A 27,344-nucleotide genomic window follows, 5' to 3' on the forward strand; every position below is an offset into this window, starting at 1 on the left:
GAGTCACACAGGGTTGGTTGTTGTTCGTGGAGGGCTTTGGACGGCCCCTCTTTAAGTGGATGATATTTTGGACGATAATGACCGTCCACAAGTCGCTCGCATAGTACCAACGTACCTTCAACAGCATAACATCAGGGTTTAAGCCTAACCAGACTTGAACCCCATCGAACATTTATGGAATAAACTGAAAATACGATTAAGAGCACATCCATCACTTCCTGATATACTCCACGATGTTGAAAGGACTCTTCGTGAAGAATGTGCTAACCTCCAACAAAGAGACATTTCCAGACTGGTTGAAAATATGCCGAGGCGTCTTCGAGATGTAATGTAATTAGAGGAGGAAATACGCGATATCGAAATGATAATTAAAAATCTAATAAACAAATTTTATCTGTCCTTTTTTTCATTTTTCATTTTCATTAGCAATTTACATTTCTTTTTTACTTTTTTAGACAAAGAGTCAATAATTAAACGTTAAAAAACGTGAAACTTTGATTAATATATAAAAATATATACAAATCAAGTTATTTTACAAGTGGGTGAAATTTTTTGCCTCTCAGTGGCAAAATTTATTTTATATAAGTATAAAATAAATTTATTAAAGTTATCGTTGGCACTCTCAACACGACAGACAATAATGACACATCACAGATAGCAAACACTTTGAACCCTGAAGATGATCTCAATAAAGATCAAAACAAAAAATGAAAAAGTTAAAATTAATCTTATTGATGAATTTAGGAAATCGTTCACGATATCCCTGCTATGCACATCCTTCTCGTGGCCGGGCCACGCTTTGCCTTTGAGGATGACTTCATCAATCAGATTCGTTCCAATCGGGGACAAGCGTACGCTTGTTATAACGTGGGTGATGCCCTGATAACCGAAACTAGGAACAGAACTTTTTCCTTTCGTAAAAGTATCCCATGGTCTATGCTCCGATATGATCGTTGCCAAGCTTGACGTAAAGGGAAGTTCTTGTAATGAGAGTCTTGATTGAACTGTGGGGAAGAATTGCTTCTCATGTCCTTTAAACTTTGGTTTTCATTCCTTCTCCCATTGTGTGATGTCATTTGTAGTCTCTTATTTTTTTTGACATATTGGTAATGTTGGTGTAACTTTGCAGGAGTGGATTGAAGCTTATTTGGCAAGGGCTACACATAGAGGTTAAAGCAAGAACACTAACCAGCTGCTATAGATTAATTAGTGAATGCAGCTGGAACCATAAGGGAAATAATATAGGTCACTCGAAAATTCTACATTTATTGAGTAAGGTCAATAACCAACTACTAAGCGTTAGCGATAAAAAGATAAAAACACCTTTAGGGAAAAAGCAATCTCAGGTAGTTACTCCCTGTGATTACAACTATAGTGCGGATGATGACCATCGTAGCTTAGACTGCTTCACCGATGGCTCACTCATTAAGGACCAGGGAAGCGGTGCTGGAATACATATACCTAAATTAGGGATCAGCATCTCCTCCCCTCTTGGTAATAACACCTCAGTCTTTCAGGCGGAGGTCTGGGCCATCAATGTTTGCTGCAGAACTCTCATGGAGAACAAGATTAAGGGAAAAGATATTATAATTTTTTCCGACAGTCAGGCCAGTCTTAAGTCCCGACCAAAGAAGTTATCAACATCTAGGCTGGTAGAGGAAACCGTTCAACTTATTAATAGCCCTCATATGGATACCAGCTCATAAGGGGCACTATGGCAATGAAGAGGCGGACAGCCTGGCCAAAGAAGGCTCAAATACCGCGTTTGTCGGGCCACAACCAGTATTACCCCACTCTATAAGCACAGCGAAAGAGAGTATTAATTGCTGGGGCATGAAACAATTCTTGAAAGAATGGAATCTGTCCCCCGGACATAGGCAATCGAAGGAGTTTCTGAAGGAAATCAAACCAAAAGAAACGAAATGGTTATTCTCTAAATCAAGGAGGGGAATTAGGAGGCTGATAGGTATCCTAACGGGCCATTGCCCCTTGAGAAGACACCTCTTCATAATGGGTATCCTACCAGACCCCTTTTGCCGCTTCTGTGAAATAAAAGAAGAAACAGCTCGACACTACCTCGCAGAATGTGATAGGTATGCCAGGGATAGATTTGAAACTTTTGAAGGAGAGGACATTGACAAATCATTCCCCAAGATAAAATTGTCCAAAATCTTGGGGTTTGTAAACAGGTCCAAGAGGTTTATGCAGGGCTCGTGAGCCGACCAAGTCCCGGACCTTTTAGGGATGGGGTACGGGCCTACCTAAGCTTTTAACCCCTCGGGTCTCGGTCGCCCACCCTGCATAATATATATGCCTGACCCTGTATTCGAATTCTGCTCATGACTCCAGTTTTTCATCTCAGCCGAGTACTTAGATGAAAAGTATATTTAATTACAATTAATTAAGGCTTTTAGTTGAGATGAAAATTATGAATTATATTTAATATAAATAATATGAACCATCCGTGAAATTCAAAAAATTGATCTCACTGCCCAGTTAACTCTCTATTTTTACTGCCGAAATATACGACCTTGTCGTAGCCCTGGACTCCCTGGACTACATCACCACGCTGAAAGGTACTAGCTTCTGAATTATTTCCGACAGCATGAAATCAATCAGGGAAATAGAAAAATTCCATCCATACGCGAAATGCGACTATTTAGTTACCCTAAATGGTTCATAGGATGGAGTCTCTAAAAAAAGTGTTTTTTTGCTGGAGCAGAGGGCATAGGAGAACCGTGAACAATGAAATTGTCAACCGGCTAGCAAAACAAGCAACCAAAATCGGACAGTTTCACAACATAAAATTACCAAAAATCGACGCAAAACGTACAATAAACAAAGAGTGGTTGATGGAATGACGTAGCTGGTATTACAGAGGAGCAGCGGGAAGAGCCTATAAATCCCTGTTCACAGACCTGCGTCCCATCCCATGGCTTAACGTAGAAAAAACGTCCTACAAAAAATTCTATGCGTCAATGACTCGGATTCCCACGAACCACTGCAGAGAGTACTTACACAAAGTAAAATGTAGGGTATCTCCAAACTGTGAGATCTGCGAAGAACCAGAAAGCATAATGCATTTAATCCTTGATTGTCCGGAAAACGAGGAATACAGAACATTCTTGACAGGGTCTACATGCTGAAAGAAGTCAGCAAGCCTTTCAGCTGAGAAAGCTTACTGGAATCGAGCAGGGAGGATGTGTGTAAGGCGATCTAGTCCTTTTTGCAGAATAGTGGTATTAGTGTCTGAAGGCTGAGCTGCCTTACAAATATATGTCGACCGTTAAAACATAGCGCTTAGGATTATCGGTAAAGCCAGAAACACACTTACCCGATGCTAGCCGACGCAAATCCAAACTCCGATTTTCCATAAGGTTGCATTACCCCCGTGCACATCTACCCGATGCTATGCCACGCTAACCTACCCGACGCTCTGCGATCCCCACTACCCAGATTTTCGTCGGGTCGCATCGAGTCCAGTCGAAGACAAAAGAACCGGACACTCATATTTTTATTCAAACTACATGTATTATTGTCGTTATATTAATTACAACATACTTATTTTAATATAAACAAATTAACTGAGATTAAAAATTAATTAGTTTTTATTTTAATGGTTTGGGAGAAAATTAAACAAAACACCGGAATACGATTTTTTGATATAATGAATTTAACTAACAATTTATTGTACTCGCTTCGGCGGTACATATACTAAAATTGGAACAATTTATTACACGGTTTTGCTCATAAAATTTAATTAACAATTTATTTCATAGTTTTGCTCGTAAAATTACACCATTTTCGTCGGGTAGCATCAGAACAGGACACTCATATTTTTTGTAGTTTATTTCAAACTAAGTACATGTAATTTTGTCGTTATATTAATTACAGCATGTTATTTTAATGTAAACCAAATTAAACGAGATAAAAAATTCATATGTTTTTATAAACATTGTTTAATTATGATGGTTAGGAGTAACTTTATTTAAAACAATTAAGTTTAACAAACAATTTATTAGATGGTTGTGCTCATAAAATTTAACTAACAATTTATTACAAGGTTTTGCTCAAAATAGTGCATTAAGAACAAAAGATGCGTTGCGATTGTGATAGAGATTATTGTGATAAACGCTGTGGACTGTACGCGACGTGTGCTTGCGCCGGATAGATGTGCACACCCCACCAAAACCAAGGCGTCGGGTAGCATCGGGTAGCGTCGCATGGCGTAGCATCGGGTAAGTGTGTTCCTGGCTTTACTTCTATCTGATCTCTGGGGTGCCGCAATCTCCAGCGAATCGGGAAGTTTTGTCCCCGGGCTGTGGACTTTTTCATAAGTGATTGTGTTATATATATTATAATTATTTGTTAATGCGTTACTACAGGATTGTTCATTGGCTATAATTTGTTATTTTTTATCGTTGTCAATTGTTGTTTGTTGGATTGTATTATGTATTCTACATATTTACATTTAATCCTTACAAATTTTGTATGTAAATACAAATATGTATTTTTCAAGTGTAAATTAGACCACCCCGATTCCGCCTTACGACGCTAAGAGAATAGCGAAAAATATGATATTAGAAAAGTGGAAGCGTCGTTGGGCCGACTCGACTGACGCGCTGGTGTCCGTCAAGCCGACGGTCAACCGGTGGAGCCCGGAGGAGATATCCCGAAGGGAAAGCATTGTCCTGATCCGCCTGCGGTTGGTCGGCGCTAGTCGACCTAGATGCCCATCATGGCAAGCCTCACAGTGTCGCACGTATTGGAGGGGTGTCGCAGCTTGGCTCCGTATAGGGCCCGAAATGGAATTACGCCGGACTGTAGGAGAATGCTCGAGCACGGCAGCGAATTTAAACAAAAACTTTTCAGGTTTTTGAGAGATATTGGGAGAATGGGTTGCATATTGTGGGATATTTATTTCATAGGTTAAAGTTTAGGTTAAGTTTATGTTAGAATAGGGGTAGGCTAGGTGGTGCAGCATATCAACTCAAGGGTCCACCGCTGCTCCGTCAAGCCGGGTCGGGAAGGAATATCGAATACCCTCTGACCCGGATTCTAGACAGAGGATATGCATGAGTGATTGGATTTGTATATAGGAGTATGTATGTATTTATTGTATGAGTGAGTGTGAGAATGACTGATTTTAGGAAACGGAAGAGTGCCGAAATGACCAAAGAAGTCGATGGCGCCCGATCAGAGCCCAACCTCGGACTCGCTCACGCACCAAGGTGGGTGACTCCCCATGGTCCATCAGGGAGAGGCCAGAGGCCTCCTAGGAGGTCTCGTAATTCTAATTCTAATTCAAGTGTAAATAACTCATTTCTTACAATCTACTTAGCATTACATTAGAAACTAAACTTCCTGCAAATCAGTGCCCGTATACGCTTGTCGTATCCATCGGGGTTGGAAATCCCCGTTTCCAGGATGTTGTGGAGCATCGTCTACAAATTTGGGCGGAATAATCACTATATCAATTAGTCTATACTCACTTCCGTCGATGAGGGAATTGATCAATTTTCCAAAAATACGAGTAAGCCATAAAGACAACCGCATCGACGCACACCGTCACACTTGCCTCTGCTCGTTTCTGTCCCGACTCACCTACACTAATTCTAAGCCTATCCTAGGCCGTATTAATTGAGGTTGATACACCGCTTAGTTTAGGACGCACTATAATTTAGGAGGCATACCCGGTTAATAATACATAAATACATACATACTTTGTTAGGAATGAGAGTATCTATTGTAACCTGGCTGTCAGTCGTGATAGCAAATTTTAATTTTTCGTTAGTTTGTGCGTTTTTAGCATGTTTCCTTCAGAGGTTAACAGGAATTTTTATTTGTTCCTGGTCAGAGGAAATAATTTTTTATCTGAGTCCTGTTACGTGAGTGGAAAATATTCCCGTGTTACATTAAATATTAAGGGAATTTTTAAATTTGCTTCCTCCCCCTCGGTATAATTTCCGTATCCCTTTTTCCCCCGGCGCGGCGCCAACTCGAAAGAGCCACCGGTACCGCCTTATGCACGAAATAAGTGAATAAATGATGGCTCATCCCGATAAATTCCCGGGGATCAGCATGAGATAAGGTATTGGGAATGCGTTACGGAAGAGGTAGAAACTTCCGAAAGGTGATAGTGACAGGTGTCCAGGGGTAATATTCCCCGGTGGCCTCACGTTTGGTTGTGGTGTGAAAAAAATATGACATGAATTGATGTCTAGCTGCTCTACAAATAATATCCTTCTTCATCGATTTCGTATGAGATGGATTATTACAAAAAATTTTATAAACAGCACAGCATCCTGCTTTCGATTATGAAAGACTACATTACTTTCTAAATCATAAATGCAAAACAAAATGTCTTTACTCGCCCTAAAATTGCAATTTACGCAAAAACTCGAATAAAATTCCTTTATATTTCAAAATGTTCAGTGTGTGAAAAATTGAAATGAACGGCAACCCTGAAGCGGGAAATTGATATGAATGTGTTCGGGTTCAAACAAAATTCTAAACTAGAAGGGATGAGGGTAATAAAATACTGACGGGACGTAAAAGTTGTAAGAGCTCCGTCTATAGACCTGATAAAACTAAAGAGGACACTAAAATGAAAACTTTACCGCCTCTTGCATTTAAAACCCTCCGATGGTTAATAATCATCATATATAACAAATACTTCTTTTACCTTCAAATATATAAACCACGTGCTTTTCTGGCTGCGAATTAATTCATAAATTGTATTATTTAGCTGTATTTTCAATAATATATCATTTAAAATAACTTTTTCATCACCTAATTATTCTTTTTCCGTAAGGTCTTGGTTGAGATAAAAAATCAGTGTCACGAACGGGATTCGAACCCATGACCTACGGCTAAATCCGCCGCTGCTCACCACTTGAGCTATCGTGACTTCTATTCTCTCGGACGCCAGATCTCCATCTCAACCTACAACCGTTAAAATTTTCTCTTTTTCATCACCACGGATTAATTGTCAGTTTTTCATTTTAAAAGGTTTACGGCCATACTGAAAATTAAAGTAGTGAACTACATTTTTAACAATCTTCACTACCCGACTTAGAATTGGCGAAACTCGGTCGATACGCCGACACATAATTTTTTTAAGACCGTGTAGAAATGTGTGATGATTAGTGATCGTGATTGTTCGGAAATCGTGTGGTGTAGGTTTCAGAAAAACATTTTCTTTGTCGTGCCAACGTTTCGATCTTTATTGAGATCATCTTCAGGGCCTGGGATTTACAATCACTGTTTAAATTTAACAAATACATGCAGGATGTGGAGAAAAGTGAATTTATACAATTCAAAAAATATTTTTTATATTCAATCAAAGTATTTGAAGTATGCAGAAAACGAACACATTGTGTGAGTAGAAATATTTTGATTGAATATAAAAAATATTTTTTGCATTGTATAAATTCACTTTTCTCCACATCCTACATGTATTTGTTAAATTTAAACAATATTTGTAAATCCCACGCCCTGAAGATGATCTCAATAAAGATCGAAACGTTGGCACGATAACGAAATTGTTTTTCTGAAACCTAAGTCACACCAGACCGCATCTCACGATTTCCGAATAATCATTTTTTAAGACCGCTTATGTGCCTGGTATACAAAGATATGTTTTTAAACGCGTCCCAGCTGATCGAACGGTATCTTTCCTTTGGTTCCTTATAGGAGCAGGAATGCCGCCCGATAAAAGAATTGTGCTCGAGCCGAGAGCAAACCTTTAGACTAGAGAGTCTGGAGGAAACGTGGGTAATTTTGTACATATATATTTCTTTGGTTATTACAGATAATCCTATTTTGTATTTATTCTATAGAAGTTTTAACTGTTTCCTGCGGATATATTTATATGCGTGATTGTGTAGTACAAGGGTGGAGACAGTGCGGTTATAGCAGGGTGCAAAAAAGTCCAAATCCATCACAAGTAGGGTAATCCACTCCAAACGGTCCGTAATGTAAGAGTGAGCTCTAATTCAGTCATCAGATCATCAGACGACTTCGTCTGTTTAATCCTGCCGCATCAGGTTCTCTACTACTGGAGAGGCATCAGTATAATGGCGAATATTTGCATACCAGCTCTTAGGCGCAGTTTTCTCAGATGAGTACCGGTTTATTTTGTGGCAATCAGATGACAGGCTTGTGCGTGGAGAAGACTCAAGCTATCCTTCATTTGCCCTGCTTAGTTTTCAAAGAGAATTATAGTAGGGGATGGAATGCCCATACCGAACTTATTATCATATAGAATCTTTGTTGCACTAAGGTACACATGAGGATGTTCTTCTCGAAACTGTGATCCCATTCGGTCCATTTATTGGGAACAACTTTGTGTTAATGCATATGCTGAGTTCGAGTTGTCGCCCTTGGCGTGAAGCATGTGAGAGATGCCACAGTGAATTGGCCAGTACGTCCTCCTGACATGAATCATATAACACTTAACGGTTATGATAAAGATACAGTTAGTCTTCGTTCGCCGCCTCCAACAAGCGTTGAACAGCTTCAAACTAATCTTGTTGAAGTATGGGATTCTGTTTCACAAGACTAAATACGGTCTAAATTAATCTTTTTACCTTGTTATTATGCAAAAATAATCAAATAAATACAAGTGTCCGGTTTTGTCGTCTTTGAGTGTATAATGGTGCAACTACAAAGCTGGAAAACATGTACGTGAAAGTGTTTAACAAGCCGGTCAAAAAATAAACACAAATCTCCCTTTTCAAATAGCAAAAAAAGGAGGGTTAATACTGGGGGGAAGAAAATTAATCTGGACCAAAGCTGCTAAGTTGGGCAACTCATAAGCTTCAAAAATGCGATTGGAATAAAAGAAGAACATGTACGTAAGAGCTATTGGTCATTGAATGGTATCATGAAAAATGAGAAAATCAGCACGAAGAAAAAAGAAGAAATAGCAAGCCTCACTTATGTTACAAAAACTTAAATAAAAAAGAAAAGAATTTGAAGAAAATTGAAACCACTTAAACGTGTATGGAGAAGAGCATAATTAGAATAAGAAAAAGGTGTTGATTGATTATGTTTTATTTAAAATCGCAAGATTTGGTCAACTTTTACCTCTCTCCAACAACTATTTTTCTTCAATACATGCATGGAATCAAATATGTTGAACATCAATAAACATATAAAAATATATATTCCACAGAAGACACTGCGAGATACAAAGAATAGCATTCTGGAAGGGGGTAAAAAAATATCGAATTCCTATAAACAATACGGGTAGGGGGGGGGGCGTCAGTGGCCGGTTTAGGCGGTTAAGGTGAAGGTCCCGGGTTCGAATCCAGCGGCCATGCATTCGAACCCGACATACTTACAAATAGGGCTTTTTTTCAAAAACAATGGCACCCTGAGGGTTTATATGACCTGTGCTGTTGCGAACCATCGTAAAAAAAGAAAGAAAAAAACTACTAAAGGTGTCACACTTAAGATTTGCAGACAATATAACAAAATAATGACAAGAGAGAATATATAGAGAAATAGTAAAAACATGAATAAAACCTCTCGTATAAAATATATGCATCACTGGTCGATTAGTCAAAGATTTTGATAACATCAGTCACGAATTTGTGCTCGAAGCAATGAAGAAACCCAAGAAGTCCGAACTACATTCAAAAGTTGGACTATGTCTAACCCGTCTCTTTATCATGTTCCAGTGTCATAAGTGATCTATGGAATTCATGTCAGGAGTACGTGCGGACCAATTCATTGTGGTAATCCCTACATCCTCCAGTGACTTGAGTTAGAATCATTAATTCGAAGTTGTCCCCATTAATGGAGCGAATTGGACCAGGAGACCAATAAATTGTTAGTCAATTTTAATCTAACAAAATGTTTGGTGTTTTGGTGAATTTTCTTTCAAGCCATAATAATTTTGATTAAAACTCATGAATTTCTGTTCGTGTTGAATTTGGTTTACAGCAAAATAAGTATGTATTAGTTTAGATAACGATAAAAATACATACAGTTTGAAATAAACACAAAATACAGTTGTCCGGGTTTTTTGCTACAAAACTTGCCAGTAGATTTTACCTTCAAAATGAAACCAAAACCTCTTAATTAACTATGGTCCGAATCTTAACAGTTTCGGAGTTACAACCTTTTTTCCGTTTTTTTACATTTTACGACCTAGCTTCAAATAAACAATGCTAACTCCAAAACTGGAAGGTTTTGGATAAATCAGTTGAAACCATTGAATACTACGTTAAATTTCCAATAAGGTGTGATCAATACTAAACTTGTAAACGTTGGGGAAATAAGCTTTTAGTATCCAGAACTTAATTTTTTTTTCAAAGTTGAAAAACATTGTGTGAGGATTTTACTAGTATATCAAACCTAGAGTCCAGCAAATGTAAGAAAACGTACTCCATTTAATATCCTTTTTAGTGGTGTAATTGCTTTTTCATTTTTTTTTTGTGTTCAAAGATGAAGAAATTGATGAAGGAATGTACTGCGGTTGACGGACCTTCCGGTTCGTAAGGTGGAAAGATTAATAATAAAAAAAAATGAAAAAAACTTAAAGAAGTTTTGAATAAATTTATTAAACGTTTTTTAATAGTCCGTCAACCACGGTACATTCCTTCGTCAATTTCTTCACCTTTGAAAAAAGTAATGAAAAAAGCAAATAGACCACTAAAAAGGATATCAAATGGAGTACGTTTTCTTACATTTGCTGGTCTCTAGGCTTGGAAATAGTAGTAGAATCATCTCACAATGTTTTTCAACTTTGAAAAAAAATTTATGTTCTGGCTACTAAAAAGGTTATTTCCCCAACGTTTACAAGTTTAGTATTGATCAAACCTGATTAGAAATTTAACGTAGATTTCAACGGTATCAACGGATTTGTCCTAAACAATTTAGTATTGGGGTTATCATTGATTATTGAAGCAAGATCATGAAATCTTAAAAAACACCGAAACTTTAGATTCGGACCATAGTTAATTCGGACTTTTTGGTTCCATTTCGAATGTAGAATCTAATGGCAAAATTTGTAACACGACTAGCCGAACACCCTGTATATTTTTTTTTTAATAACGTTTAGAATATGAAAATTATTTCATTATTGTTATGTACCAGGTATGTAATTTTTTAAGATTTTGGGAGGGACCTTTTACAATGTTGCTTCCTAGGTTGGACAGCAGTCCTGCGATGATTACTATTACAGGCCAACAATTTTCTTTATTAAAAAAGGCGATTTTTTAAAAGTTTATTGTCAAACTGGCTCTACTATAGATATAAATTTTAATTAAGAAAATATTTTTCAATAATTAAGGTTATTAGTTGAGATAAAAAAGTCAGTGTCACGAGCGGGATTCGAACCCACGACGTTCGGCTAAATACGCCGCTGCTCCTACCACTTGTATTTAGCCGAAGATCGTGGGTTCGAATCCCGCTCGAGACACTGACTTTTTTATCTCAACTAAAAACCTTAATTAATTTTAATATATTAATTGGTCAAGCGGCCACGAAATTAGTGAATTTAATAAATTTAAATTAAGTATACTTCACTAAAGCTCTCCGTGGACATTTCATTTGTCGCCGAGAATCCAATCCGATTGTAATTAATTGTGATATATTAATTGGTCAAGCGGACCACGAAATTAGTGAAGTTATGAAAACATTCACAAATGAAAAAACACATGGACTTTTCTGGTTACCTAGTAGTTCCTTTTTTAAATACACTCGACTATTAATTTATATACCACCACATATTTTTAACATAGCAATATCTTTAAAACCAACAATAAATATAATACTGTTTTTAACGATTTCTTAGCATTCCATTTTACTTTATATACTATAAAATAAAGTTTTATATATACGAAGTTATTTTTGTTTAAATTATTATCTGTTTTATTAAGTTCTCAGTCGGAAAGTGAGGCCCATTACCGAGTGAAAGCTCGGCCTTTTCCACCAAGCTTTTCCTTATTTCGTCTTTTTATGCCAACTCGAAACTTTTCCCTATTTTTTCGTGTTTTTTTTATTTTCTGGTTGCAGAAATTGGACTGCGCGGTGCCATTGTCCATCCGTCCGTTCTTCTGACTACGTGCCCTGGCCGATCCGCCGATATTCTTTTTATTGGTTTAGTCCCCCCCAAGTCTATTTATAATTCTGGAATTTTTTCCCCACTTCTCTTCATAACTTTTTACGTGATCTGAACTCCGCAATGATTTTTTTCTTTTTTTCCATGGGGAACTAACGAGAAGTCAGAAGACCAACAGGATTTTTCTTTTTGATATTTACTTTCGGTGTTTTTATTTCCATTATGTGCTTTATTGAAGATTATTTTTCCAAGTGAATTACTCCCGACGATTAATTTTGTTATCATTTGTCACAAAAAATCTGGTCTCAATGACTTCCACATATCTCATTTTCTTTCCCATTTGCTTAAAATATTATTTTCCTTCTATAAATTATAACGGATTTTTTTTTTAATTTTGAGATATTCTTTTCCGCCCTCTTTCAGTTTTTTTTTTCATTGTGTGGTGTTTAATGACCGTTAGTTAATGATTATTTAAAGATCGTGAGATGCGGTCTGGTGTCACGTAGGTTTTAGAAAAACATTTTCTTTATCATACAATGTTTCGAACTTTATTTTCATCATCATCAGTGCCTGGGATTTGTGTGTTTTTATATATTTTTGCATTGTATAAATTCACTTTTTACCTCATTCTGCATGTATTTGTCAAATGTAAACAACGTTTATAAATCCCAGGCCTTGAAGATGATCTCAATAAAGATCGAAATATTGGCACGATAAAGAAACCTTAATTAATTGAAAGATACTAATTGGTCAGGCGGACCACGAAACCTAGTGAAATTAAGAAAATATGTTAACTATTTAAAACGTATTCCATCAAAGTGTGCTATAGAAAAGAAAGCTATGAGACGGGGCTTCCGGTCGTTTTATTACGAAAAACGTGGGCGCGATTATTACCTTTATAACTGGTTCCTTCTTTTTACGACGGTAATTTAAGAGAACGCATTCATGGTTGTTCCTTTTGTATGGACCGTTTTCTGAGAAAGAGAGACGGCTGTGATAGCCTCTAGAGACCTGAAGTTATAAATTCTTTATGCAACAAACATTAGACCGCATTTATGTTCGTGTTTTGTTGACCAAGACGCAACGATTTAATTAATTTCTAATGCGATTAGTTTTACAGCTTGCTGAAAAGGAAAATGATTTTTTCCCCAATTCGTTCATTTTATGTCTAAGCTTTATGTGAGGTTATCTTGCAACATTCACCGTGTATTGTGCTTCAAAATTACCATTTTTAAAGGAACAAAATGTAAAATATTGGATAAAAACATTCCGTCAATTGGTGCAATCTAAAATGCATTTTTGAAAATATAACTTGTTTCGGTAAGATCAAGTTTGAAATTATGTCATCCATCGTTTTATTTAATGTAGAGATAAGGTGAATCGAATCATCATACCATAAAAAATCATAATTTAGGCGTTGAAAAAAAAAAAAAATTAGCCGAGCTAGCAGTTCTGAAATTTACAACAAAGGATTAAAAAAATTTTTTGACGCTTTAAGTTTCAATTAAAAGCTCGTTGTGTAAGTAGAGCTGGGAAAAACGGGGTAAGCTGATGGATAAAACAGATTTGTTATCTGAATAAAACGAAAAATAAGACTATTCATTTGAAACGCCCAAAAGAAAGATTTTTAGCTTTAGTTAGTTTATTTAGGTCGGATTGAATTTTTAATTTTATTTGCTTTGAAGTACGGTTGCCCGAAAGTGAGATCGACTTCTTAATTAAAGCCGTCAAATTTCCACGATTCATATATAAACATTTCTAGAAGAAACTTGATTGCTTATTATTTTCAACTAAACAAATAAGAACAATTTATCTAACATTAGATTTTTTAAAAGTAATAATGAGAACGTACTTAAATAAAGAGAAAAAAAGAAAAATTCTCATTATTTTGATCTTCGGATAAAACATTCGATAAAATTGGACGGGCGTACGATCCAAAGGTTGGTTGATTACGAGAGAGAAATGATCGATGACAGCAGAGCAAGTAGCAATTATCCAGATCTCCACAGCCTCGCGATGGAATACAAGCTTTCGATTATTGCCAGTACCCTTCGGTAAGGTCCGCCCAAAAATCCGACATGGGTTCGTTCGAGTTGAATTAAAAGTGATTGACAAGGATGGAGGGGTGTTGCCGACGGGATATCAATCAACTAAATTTTAGAAGAATCGAAGTGGATCGTGTATTAAAAAGTAACCTGAGAATTTTCGTTTTGTCGATCTAATTATTTTCTTAAGTTTTATATATCTTAAAACATACCGCCCACCAAATTTTTGTTTGTACAATATAAGTATATGTTGTAAAAACATAGCGTTTATCAATAAAAGTGTGTCAGAATGTCAACAGCATGAACATTCCCTTTGGATGTAAGTTAGCCCGATGAACATTTGTAACTGACGTAAAGTGCCTCTCACAATATGTAAACTGTGCGCGTCCATTGTTCAAATTTACCCTTGTTGCAGCATAACGTATGGCTCAAGGAGTTGTGTGGGGCTCGGACCGGTAGACATTTTTATTGTGTAAATGCACTGTTTTGTATTTGGTTTTCTCTTTAAGCCGTTTGGATATAACAGCTAACCCAAAAATTGTTTTCCGGATATAAAATAAAATAGATTTAATGCATGTCTCTAAGATATGGTTTAAAATTAAAATCATTCAAATCGTTCACAACCGCAGGTATTTTTCTATTGTTCGGATTTATAATCAATCAACCTGTGAGATTCATGCAAGAAGGTCTGTCAGATGAGTTTTCCAGTTTAACATAACTAAAATTTCTTTCAATTAATTAATCTTTATGTAAGGTATTGGTTGAAATGAAAAAGTCAGTGTCACGAGCGGGATTCGAACCCACGACCTTCGGTTAATACGCCGCTGCTCTATCACGTGAGCTATCCTGTCTTGGATCCACCCGGACACCAACCTCCAATCTCAACCTACCTTTCGAATTGAAAAATGGCAAAAAGGAGGGAAAATTCGAAATGTAGGTTGAGATGAAAGGTTCGGGTCCGAGTGGATCGAAGTCACGATAGCTCAATTGGTATCAGAGGCGTATCGAGACGAAGGTCGTGGGACCAAGAATTATAATGAATTTAATTAAAAAACTTCTTTCCGGCAGTCGACATTTTTCTCTACCGTTGGTGAGGTCAACCACGCAAACTCTCCTGCACTCGTCCATTTCAAGTACTTTCATGCTAGCCAAGCGTCCGTCGCATTGAGATATTTAGCTCTCTGTCCATATGAGCGCAGGCAGAGTGAGACCTCACGCGCTGTTAAGGAGAGGATGAGGAGTATTCGCGGGAGCTGATTGATTCCGAGTTCCCTGAGCGACGTCCTAGTTCATCCTCTTGCCCCCACTACTACACTCACTGCTTTAAAGAAACTTTTGTGGTGTAGCTCCCTGACGGCTTCTTTCAATATTCCATATTTATGCGCTTTGAGGTCCGCCATCCCTCTAAGCCACCGCTATAAGACGAATACTACATCCTAACTAGTGGCAACGATATCCAAGGGGAGACGTGTCTCATTCGGTAACCGGTGGAGAATTATGATGTGAACCTGCTATCCCGAGTCACGGAGACCTGCGATTAGGACCTGGAGGACATCTTAATCCCAACAATCTTCGAATGATTTTCTGGGCACTTGGAAAGGACGTGAGAGAACGTCTCTGTGCCAGCCCTACATGTACATTCAGCTGGCAATTTCGAAACCGCGTTCCCATCGCTTCTCTCTCTCATCGAATTGGTTCTAAGGCGCAAGGAATTGATATACCTCGATTTTATCATCAGAGAACCAACATGGAGCCATCGGTTATCCACAGCGTCTCTCCTTAACCGTCACACCCAAGGCCGCCCAATTCCCAGCAGGTATAGTCTGTTTACTAGAGGACTCAGTTCCCCGTAAACGGCGAGCTATTCCATCAAACCAGGTTGGCAGCCTTACTTAAGAGCGATGACTGGTTGGACTAGTTTAAGGCCTAGTCCTCCGTCGTTGCAGCTAGCCTAGACAAGAAGGTTGTTTTGCCCATTATTTTTCTTTTTGTTATACTTTAGTATAATTATTAAATAAATAAATTTATATTAAATAAATAAAATTAGCGTTACCTTGTTTTCGGTGTTTTTGGTAAGCTCGTGTAGCCATTGTTTTTCGGGGTATTATGGCGTTAGTTTTATTTTGATTGGGAGATTTATGAGATACCTCGCTATCACAAAATTGCTTATGTGTATCTGAGTTTTCATGTAACCTGACCTTTAGTTTTGGTTCTGACGTTTTCATCGCCACTAATTTTGAAAGGTTGTCGGGTTCGAATGCACCTTTACCTTACAGTGATGAGCGCCGTGTCAATGCCTAAGCCATTGCGGCCACCGACAACTCCCATTGCCACTATTGCCAGTCTCATCCCTTGCATACCTAGCTATCGCTAGTGACATGCGATACCAGAAAATATTTGATACTCGATACTGGTACCGAAAGAAATATTCGCTATTACTCAAGTAACAACAGAAATAATTCGATACTAACGAGTACTTACTCATGTGAGTACATTGTCGTTTACATCAATTTTATCGTTATCGACTTTTGAGAAAATTGATCAATGGGTGTTTTCTTTTTCAAATGTTTGAAAAGATTAGACGTATTCCCGCACAGTTCACAAAATGTCGACGATGCAAATTTCTTAATAAAAAAGCTCACTCCTTTATTTTTGGGAGGAGACATGATTTGTTATCTAACTATGAGAAGGAAGGCAAACACTTTTTAGATACTTGAAGACAAAAACATTTTATAAAAAATTACTGAAATTAAAAGTGCGAGGTGCGACGTGGGAAAGAATTATCAGTTAACAGAATTATTAGCAGAGTTTCCAACCACCAATTCGAAATCTCGATTAACTTTGTTGACACATGTCGCTCGTAGGCGCCCCTAACAATAACTAGTCAACTCCCAGTTTGATGAAAGGTAAGTTTCGAACGGAAAATAACAATTCAATATTACTTGAACACTCGATGAAAAATCTATTTGAGTATTTTTGCCGATACTACTTAAAGTACTCGATACAGAACTCGGTATCGAAAGAAAATATACGATACTTTACTCATATCGATTGGTGTCGCACGTCACTAGATATCGCACAGAACCGGAAATATGACCCATCCTCTACTCATTTTACCCTGCTGACATTCCTGCCCTTTCTTAAACTACCATTTTTGTATATGACACCGGCGTCATTTGATCCTACCTCAAAGATCTGATCCAAGATTTCTTGAGCAGTGTGTTGAAAGAGGTGGAAAATGTCCTTAAACATACAAAATATGTACATGTCGCTGTAACTCTGAATGACCATTATTCAAATCTACTGCAATATTATCCTTCTCCGGGAAATGCAGTTCGCAAGGGGGATGTATATTGACCAACGGAATTGTTATACACGACTCAAAAGATAAGAACTAAACAGACTCTTCAAACTTCAAAAAAAGTTGTTGGACAAATCTGTCTCTACAAAACAAACGATTCATATTACCATTCTAAGACCCATTTAGATATTTGGAGTGGTTGAATCGATGACTGTCTCTGAACCTTTCTCTACTTGGGACAACACCGCTCCAAGTCCTGAATGGCTGCCATCCGTCTGCGGCAAAAACGGGAGCGATAAATCTGGGCGCGCTAAGATAGGAGAATCGGTTAAGGTGGACTTCAGGCTTCCCATGGCTGATTCCTGTTCTGGCCCACAATGCCATTTTCCTTCTTACTGAGTAGTTTCGTTAACGGGGCGCACACGATTTAAAAATTAAGACTAAATCTCCTGCACCACAAGGCAAAGACTAAAATTCTTCGGAGGTCCTTGACATCGCTGGGAGATGGAAAGGATAAGACAGCTTAAACCTTCGAAGCGTCAACTTTTAGCCCTTTTGCATTTTTCGGAATTAATTTTTAACCCTGCTTGGCGTAATCGAGAAAATACAATGTTTAAAAATTTCAGGTGTTCTTCAAATGTATTCGTAGCGATGGTTATATCGTCTAAGTAAGCAAAACATATTGGTGCCAATTCAAGTCCAATTATCGAATCAAGGAAGCGTTGAAATGTGGCGGGGGCTCCACATAACCCATAAGGCATCCTTTTAAATTGGTAGATGCCCCGACCTAAAACAATAAAGGCTGTAATCTGCCTGCACACCTCTGCTAGGTGAATTTGCCAATGTGCCTGTGCCAAGTCAAACTTTGACATATATTAACAATTTTTAAGTTGGTCGAAGATAGATGACATATTGGGCAGAAGGTAAAAGTCCTTCTTTGAAATGGCGTTAACTTTACGAAAATCGATGGCGGTAAGTCCCATTTGGTTTTCGTACCATAACAGCAGGGTTTGACAAGGACTCTGGGACGGCTCAAGAATGTCTTCAGCCAGCATGCGAACTACTTTAGAGTCGATCGCCTTCTGTACCTTAGTCGACACGGGGTAGGCCCTCTGTTTAATAGGTTGGTGATTACCAACATTAATTGCACCAAGGAGGTAGTTTTTCCCGGAACCTTCTCGAATTGTTCCAATACCCAACGTTTCCAATCCATGTTCCAAAACCCTCAAAACCATAGTCAATACTCCTTTCTATATACCCAATATGTCCTTGAAATTACAAAAATACAGTTACAGTACGTTACACAAACAATTATCCTTTCCCACAAACCATCATGACAGAAACCTTCCATCTTGCACCCTTCCATATTAGGGGTATTCACGATGTTTGTAAGATGTTAACTCGTGTCAACTCGAACAGAGAAATGTCCAGTAAGATCCTTCTTTTCTTAGCAAGTTAAACGTTAATTTTTCCGCAATGCTGCGCGTGGCGATTGGTAGAACCAAAAATAAAACTATAACAGTCCTTGAAGGCCTGTTGTTGTTTGTTTTGGTTTTCTTTTGTGTTCAATTGTAAGATGCCAGAAGTTAATAAAAAGGAAAATTAATCAACTATTTCTTTCAAAATGCTTTCTATGCACTCGAAAAGTACTAACAAAGACACGCTTCAATTCGTGCCGACATACCGAACTTGTACCTACAATACTTTATACGATAGGGGATGTATCTATTAATTATGAATGAGAGTATAAGGACAGGTCAGAAATTAACAAAAGAAATGTATTGGTCTGATTTAATTAATGCTTATTTAAGAAAAAAATACGTGTAAACAAAAAACAGCTGTTAAATGCATGGCTGCCATGTTGGTTACCTACGCCCTAACGGATAGCAAAGTGACTACATTTTCGACCTAACACTTAACATTGGCTCTGGCTTGTTAGATCGAGCATGTAAACTAGACGATTCTTAGAAGTGTACGTCTTTATTTTTCTCGATCTAACAGGACCTAACAGACTTAACAGGGTTAACACAAAGATCGTGAATACCCCTACTATCCCTCTCGAAGATTGAAACGTTACTGGCTTCGGGACCTACTAAATGAATTGGTGGAACGGGGTTCTTTAACGCCAATACAAACAATTGAGAAGTTTCTGTTTTACTATTTTTAACTTTTTTTTGTAATTTACATGTACATTAAATTGTTATATTTACTTTAGCACAACAACTGGCACAGGTATAAATGAACAAAAAAAGTTATTTTCGGGTATGTTCACTGTCTGCCTGTTTTATTAGTTTTGAAATAATTTGAAGCTTACATTGTGAGATTTCTCAATGTGATCTACGGTATGACGAATTTGTGCTCTGCAGGTTTGGTTTGTCGGCGGCTTTTGAACTTTAGCTTCAGTGTTGGTTCTGTCCAAAATTAAACAAATCACCCAGAACCAACACTGAAAATAGAGTAAAGCAGAACCGCGTCTGACAGACCAAACTTGCGAGGTTAGGCAGACCATAAGATCGATAACGACCGAACTACGTATAAACTTGTACCTACTGTCAAAGTTTCATGGTCGTTTTCGTTTTTGTGTGTTTCGCAATTTGATCCTCATTCTCAGAAAAATGTTCTACTGTATTCGTTGCATCTGTCTTTTATTTTTAGATAGTCGTTCCGATTTTCTCTTCGCTACATTATTGTATGCGGTTTGAGTCATGAAGGTTATTTATTTACTTTCGGTATGGTATTAGCATGATTCCTATGCCTATTAAAAATACATATATATATATACTTTTTTTTTTTGACTGGCGTTTCCGACATCTAGGTCATTTCAGCCCTCTGAAGTGCCGTTTTGTTGAGTTAGTTGTATCTATATTGTAACTGTTTTATTTACCTTAATTTTTGTTTAAAACACAAAATAATGTGTGGTGTTCAGTGACTGTTACTTGGTACTACAATAACATTTTCACACTTGATGATTATTTGGAGGTCGTGTATTTTCTTTATCGTGCCAACGTTTCGGTCTTTATTGAGATCATCTTCAGTGCTCAAAATGTTTGTTTTCCCTTTAGATGTGTCATTATTGTGTGTCGTGTTGTTATCGTTGGTCAATCTCAACACGACTCACAATAATGACACATCTACAAAGAAAACAAACACATAGAGCCCTGAAGATGTTCTCAATAAAGATCGAAACGTTGGCATGATATAGAAAATGTTTTTCTCAAACCTACGTAACACCAGAGCGCATCTCACGACCTCCAAATAATCACACAACATATTACACATCCTCCAAAAGATGGCAGAATGCTAATACTCTTCTGCCGTACCAGAATAGAATAAGCTGCCCTGAATTGTCTTACACAATAAAACACATTAAATAATTATTTTGTAATTATTTTTAGGATGGACCTTGGGGAGACAGCGAGAGCATGGCTGCTCTGGGCGCTTGTGGTGCACGGCGCCGTTGGAGGAAATCCTGATGCGAAAAGGCTTTACGACGACTTACTATCCAACTACAACAAACTCGTGAGGCCGGTGGTCAACACGACTGACGTTCTTCGAGTGTGCATCAAGCTCAAATTATCACAGCTCATAGATGTGGTAAGAGTTTTACCCCCCTCTACGATTCAACTTTTGAAGGGTGGAGGCAATGGACACCTTAGGCCTATAAGGAGTGTTTGCCATGACAGTCGATCATTAGTTAGGGGAGAAGTGAGAAACTGGAGACGAGTCGAGGGCACCTTTAAAAAGACTAAAGAGACACCCCCTTCCAATCAACCCTTTCTCTTCCCAAACCCCGTCCACTTTAATTCCCTCATCCTTTCGGATTTATTATCTTCTTATTGACATAAAAGAAAAAATTTTCACGTCAGAAGAATAATTTAAAAACTTTTGTTCTGAATTGAATGTTAAGTTGCTAAATATCACAGTGTCCTTTGAAAAACCAAAATAAAGAAAAATTAAAAGAAATTATAACATGAATTGTAAAGGTTTTTGAAATGAAAAATACGGTTTTAAAAAAGTGAACGTTATGAAAGAGAAGGGCTTCTGTATGTTTTTTAATACAATAAATCTCGGCTCCCTTGTGATTTAACCACCCCTCTCTGCGAATCTGTCCACCTCGACCTAACTAGATCTATTGCAGATTGACCCAACTGTATGTTCACACCACCATTGTACTCTTCTTTAGAAATTTTAGTCCATTTTTTTCTGCAATTTTGGTAATATCTTTAGGAATTTTTAATTTGATTATAAAGTGAAGGAACAGTACGATAATATGATCATTTGGCATTATTTTCACATTTTTCTCATGGAACTCATTCGTTTCATTTATTTGCCAATAATTTTTTAAATATATATTCCTGAGTTATGAAAAAAGAAGTTTTATAATTCTAATAAAACGAAGAATTTGTACACTGTGATGCAATGTAGGTTTGCAGATAAACCATTATCATGCAAAAAAAAAGTCACATCACAACTAGTCAGTGATTGCATCCAAAAATCACCAAAACTTGATCTTGGGTACAAGGACACAGGGGGATTTTGGGTAACGAAAAGGCAGACTCACTGGCCAGAGAAAGACCTGCACTAATGTACATACGCCCTGAACATATTCTTGGATAACAAAAACCAACACAGTATCGCAGAGTGGTTCCAAAAACTGTGAAGTGGATAAACTCTAGGGTCGTTAGACGCAATAAACGTAAGCTAAAAAACCCCTCACCAACAGAGGCAAACTCACTGCTATAATGAGAGAAAGCTAAACCCAGAGGAGTATGAGGATAGTTACCGGTCACTGGCATCTGAGAAAACATCTACGCAGCATTGGCATATTCAATGATGATCGCATTTGCAGATTATGCAATGAAGAAGAAGAAAACCCAGGGAATAGGACTGCAGCAACTACAGTCTATCACCCTAGTACTTCTAAGGAGTAGGATCAAGTTGATTGCACTGACCTAAGGAAGTAGGAATATACAAGGCAGAAAGCTGCAGTGTTTAGGGTACCCCCAATTCCTAGTATCCATTAACCGAAAAATGATCATATTTTCTGCTTAACCTTTTTAACGCGACATGGTTTTTAAGACAAACCTTGAATAGTTCATCTCAACCTTTTTTGTGTGCAATATGCATTATATTCAATAATAATTCTGTTCATCTATGGGATCATAAACAAGTGGAATGAGACGACTTCTTCAGTGTTATCATACGAATTCAGTTTTGTAGGATCATGTTTTTTCGAGCTTTTTTCATTTCAGATGATCAAAGCTGAATTTTTAGTTTTTGAACTCAAAAGAGACTTACAGGCCCCTGCTAACAGTAAAAAGTCCTAGCACATTCATCGTTTCATGCAATAAACAGTTGGAGATTTTATTGCAATTTTTTTTTTTAATTTGACTATCTGACAAATCTCCGAGTAGTACTAATTTACTACTTACTAGTTTATTACGTTGGTGTAAAAAAGGATATGGGTAGCTAAATGACTTCCTGAACAACTTCATGCGGGGGTGAACAAATAGATAATAATTTCTGCCTAATTTTGTCAGATTTGGCAGATGGAAAATACTATATCTGCATTTTATATCCAGCAACCCAATTGATCTAAAGACATGCTGGAAAATAACATTTACATATTTCGTTAATTGAACCTAAATAAATTTTAGTTTGGGTACTTTTTATATTTTGTTGAAAGTTTATGAAAAAATTGTACTATATGATGAGTTTGCATTACCTTAAATAAAAAATTCTTACAATTTATTATTAATTTTATTATTCCAAATAGAAATGTTATGAATAATTCATAAACAACTGTTCCTATCAATATACATTATATTATATTAATCATTTGTGTCTTTTTTGTTGCAGAACCTCAAGAACCAGATAATGACAACTAATTTATGGGTCGAACAGGTAATTGTTTTTGCAGAAATGGTAAAAAACAAAAGAATAAATATTAATATAAAAGTATATTTTTTCTTACTTTTACTGAATTTTTTTTATTAATTGACAAATAATCTTTCATATGAACTTATTTGCAGTAAGTACACAATTCCAGTTTTTGAACGTTTAAATTTTTCATACTGATAGTTTCAAGTTGCTAGATAGAAAAATGGTACTAAATTCTATTAAAAATCTGTCCGTAACCGCTTCTGAAAATGTAAAGGTTTTAAGCTTAAATTAAAATTCCGTTGTATGATCTGAGTTTTTTAAACAATTATTTACTAATTTCTGATATATCTAAATTTAAATTTGTTTATCTCACAAACTTTTATGTTTTATGATTTAATGAACTATGTACCTATGTACATCTCTTTCTAAATTGATTTTTCATTTTCACTTTCCTTTTTTATTATACTATTCTATTTGCTATTATTTTTCTTTCTATTTTTCTGTCTAATTCCCAGTGTTTAACCTTATCTATCCTTACTATTACCTGACTCGTTCCCACTGATATTTTTTCGTCATTTCGGTTTCTGGCTGCTATAATTTATTAATAGATTAAATTAATAGAATAATTAAAATTTAGTTTAATTTTTTTTAAATAAACAAAATAAATTGTTATTTAAATTTTAATTGATAATTAAATGATTTTAAGGTATTTTGGAAAATTTCCTTTTAAAATTAACCATTTAACCATTTAATTTTAAACCATCATAAATGAATATTTTAAAATTAAAACTCGGGAATTTTTCTCGATTTGGCTTAAATGAAAACAATTATGTTGTAATTAATATAACGAAAGAAATGCATATAGTTTTAAATAAACAACGAAGTATGTCTTTTTTTAGTATATATCAAGTAGTACAATTCTCTCTCACTCACCCACCATCTCTTTGTCCATTTCTCTCTTTTTCGCTATCTCACGCACTGATTCACTCTCTCTCGCTCTCTTTATTTCTCTCGCTTTCTTACTCTTTTACTCTTTTATTGACTCACACACTCACTGATTTACATACACTTTCCCTCACTACTTTTCTTTCTAAGTGATTCACACATTCATTTACAGGATCTCTCTCTCTCTCTCTCTCTCTCTCTCTCTCTCTCTCTCTCTTTCTTTACTAATTCTCTCTTACTCACTGACTCGCTCTCTCTTTCTCTTACTAACTCACTAGCTCTCTCTCTCTCTCTCACTCCCCCTCTATTTCTCCTTTGACACCAAATTTTGTGTTTTCTATAAATAAAGCGTTCATTATAATCTCTCTCTTACACTCTCTCTCTCTCTCTCTCTCTCTCTCTCTCTCTCTCTCTCTCTTCCCCTCTCTCTCTTTACTAACTGTCTAATTCTCTCTTACTCACTGACTCACTCTCTCTTTCTCTTACTGACTCACTAGCTCTCTCTCTCACTCCCCCTCTATTTCTTTTTTCACACCAAATTTTGTGTTTTCTATAAATAAAGCGTTCATTATAATCTCTCTCTTACTCTATCTCTCTCTCTCTCTCTCTCTCTCTCTCTCTCTTTATTTCTTTCTTTCTCTTGGCCATTATTTCTCGCTTATCTTCACGATCTCTCTTTTTTTCTTCCTATTTCTCGCCTCTTTCACTTTCTCTCTCTGTCCCTCCCTTTCTTGCTCTCTGTCTTTCTCTCTTTTTCCCTCAGACAATTTTGAGTTTTGCGTGATAAATCACGCCATCAACCAATCGATCTGTCTCCATCACCCTCTCTTTTCAAACTTTTCTCTCTCTCTCTCTCGCTCTCTCTCTCTCTCTCTCTTTGTATCTATCTATCTCTCTCGCACTCTCTCTTTTTTCCCTCTAATTCTCGTCCTCTTTTGCAATCTGCCTCGCTTATTCTCTGAATACATCGCATCAAATTTATCTATTTACCTATCTCTCTTACGGTTTGTTGTTATCTATCTAAATACCTATTTTTAATTTCTTCTGTTTAACGTAGTGTGGCATTTCTTCAATTTATCCACAGTCTAATTGTGTGCATATATTATTACTACCATTTAATAAAACAATATAGAAACATTATGCTTCAATATGCATGTACCCGAGACCATCAATACTCACACAATCTGGAATCAGAATTAACAGGCCTAACAACGATGGGATGGTGTGATAATTCTCTCGCGGTTGGCATCAACGCGCTTTTTATTTAACTTTCCCTTTTCTTAAACATTCGAACTCCGTCAATAAAAATTCGTCGAAAAGTTCGAACTTGCCGCCCTTCCGACAGGAGAAGGAAGTCCCTTTTGTCACATTGTCCTTCGACCCCAGTCTGTCATTCCGTGGGGAAGGCCGTTTCAATCGATTTCACTGATTTCCAAATCAGGAGACGACCGCACAATTCAGCTCTGGGGCCATTTCGTGTACGTCTATTGAGCCACGGATTAACCCTCTTTGTAATCCTGGTCTAATATAGGTTGAAAGCCTACGGCTTAATGAGAACGGAACAGAAATATTATTTTTATCTTAGATATTGTTTTAACAAATAATATTTTAAACTAACATACTAATTATATGGTTATTGAGGAATTTTACTATGACCTTTATATATCGATTTTTTTGAACTACTAAACGTATCACATTTTCGTCAAATTCTTCGTTAGACCAAATTATGATTTTTCATGGCTTATAGAAAAACATTCTAGGTAATAATTTGTTGGGTTGGATACAGTTGGATAAAATACTTGGTTCAAAGTTTATATTTCCACCTGTATTGTATTTTTCCAATCAAATTATGTTTTGAAGATGACCCGAATGGAGGTCGAAACGCCGTCAAAAAATTGAACAAGGTGTTTTGCTTATCTACCTCATTCTTGATCTCCCCTCATGGTCAAAAGATTATTAAACGACAGGTGACTAAAAAAACACTCAATTCTAAGTAATTTATTGGAGTCGTGAGGAGTGGTCAAGAATGAGGTAGTTTAGAAAAACACCATTTCCATTTTTTTGGGGACGTTTATTCAGGTCATCACAGGGCCTGGGTAAATTACAAAACATACGTTGCTCGGAAAAAATACAATTTAAGATGTAAATATAAATTTTAAACCAAAAATTTCATTCAACATTCAAAATTTATATTTACATCTTAAATGGTATTTTTTCTAATCAACATTTGTTTTGTAATTCACCCAGGCCCTGAAGATGACAAGAATGGAGGTCGAAACGTGTCAAAAAATTGAAAATGTGTTTTGCTTATCTACCTCACTTTCCTCACGGGCAAAAACATTATTAAACGACCGGTCACTAAAAAAAAACTCAATTCTACGTACTTTGTTGAAGTCATGAGGAGTGGTCAAGAATGAGGTAGTTTAGAAAAACACATTTTCTATTTTTTGCGGACGTTTATTCGGGTCATCACCAGGGCCTGGGTAAATTACAAAACATACGTTACTCGGAAAAATACAATTTAATATGTAAATATAAATTTTTAACCAAGTATTCATTCAACATTCATTTTTTATCTTAACTAAAAACCTTAATTAATCGTATTATATTCATTCAACATTCAAAATATATATGTACATCTTAAATTGTATTTTTTCTAATCAACATTTTGTAATTCACCCAGGCCAGGAAGATGACCTGAATGGAGGTCGAAGCGCGTCAAAAAATTGCAAAAGGTTTTTTTCTTATCTACCTCATTCTTGATCGCTCCTCACGGTCCAAAAAAATATTAAACGACCGGTCACTAAAAAAACTCAATTCTACGTATTTTGTTGAATTCGTGAGGAGTGGTCAAGAATGAGGTAGTTTAGAAAAACACCTTTTTCATTTTTTTGCGGGAGTTTATTCGGGTCTTACCAGGGCCTGGATAAATTACAAAATGTTGCTTGGAAAAAATACAATTTAAGATGTAAATATAAATTTTAAACCAAGTCATTCAACATTCAAAAATTTATATTTACAACTTAAATTGTACATTTTCTAATCAACATATGTTTTTTAATTCGCCCAGACACCGAAGTGACCCGAATGGAGGTTG

At 36.6% G+C, this 27,344-nt stretch overlaps 1 protein-coding gene across 3 annotated transcripts in view; it reads left to right on the forward strand.

Annotated features, from left to right (window-relative positions):
- The window catches only part of LOC106663555 (acetylcholine receptor subunit alpha-like), a 110,857-nt gene that overhangs the window by 39,104 nt on the left and 44,409 nt on the right, over positions 1-27,344 (forward strand). For all 3 annotated transcript variants that reach the window (XM_024229826.1, XM_024229825.1, XM_024229827.1), the window contains exons 2-3: positions 20,815-21,013; positions 23,279-23,323. In XM_024229826.1, coding sequence (XP_024085594.1) covers positions 20,816-21,013; positions 23,279-23,323 — 243 coding nt within the window. In that variant the 5' untranslated portion in view covers position 20,815. The remainder of the gene's footprint in view (positions 1-20,814; positions 21,014-23,278; positions 23,324-27,344) is intronic.

Source organism: Cimex lectularius, unplaced genomic scaffold, assembly GCF_000648675.2.
Source record: "Cimex lectularius strain Harlan isolate CLEC.00 unplaced genomic scaffold, Clec_2.1 scaffold427, whole genome shotgun sequence".
Classification (NCBI taxonomy): Eukaryota; Metazoa; Arthropoda; class Insecta; order Hemiptera; family Cimicidae; genus Cimex; species Cimex lectularius.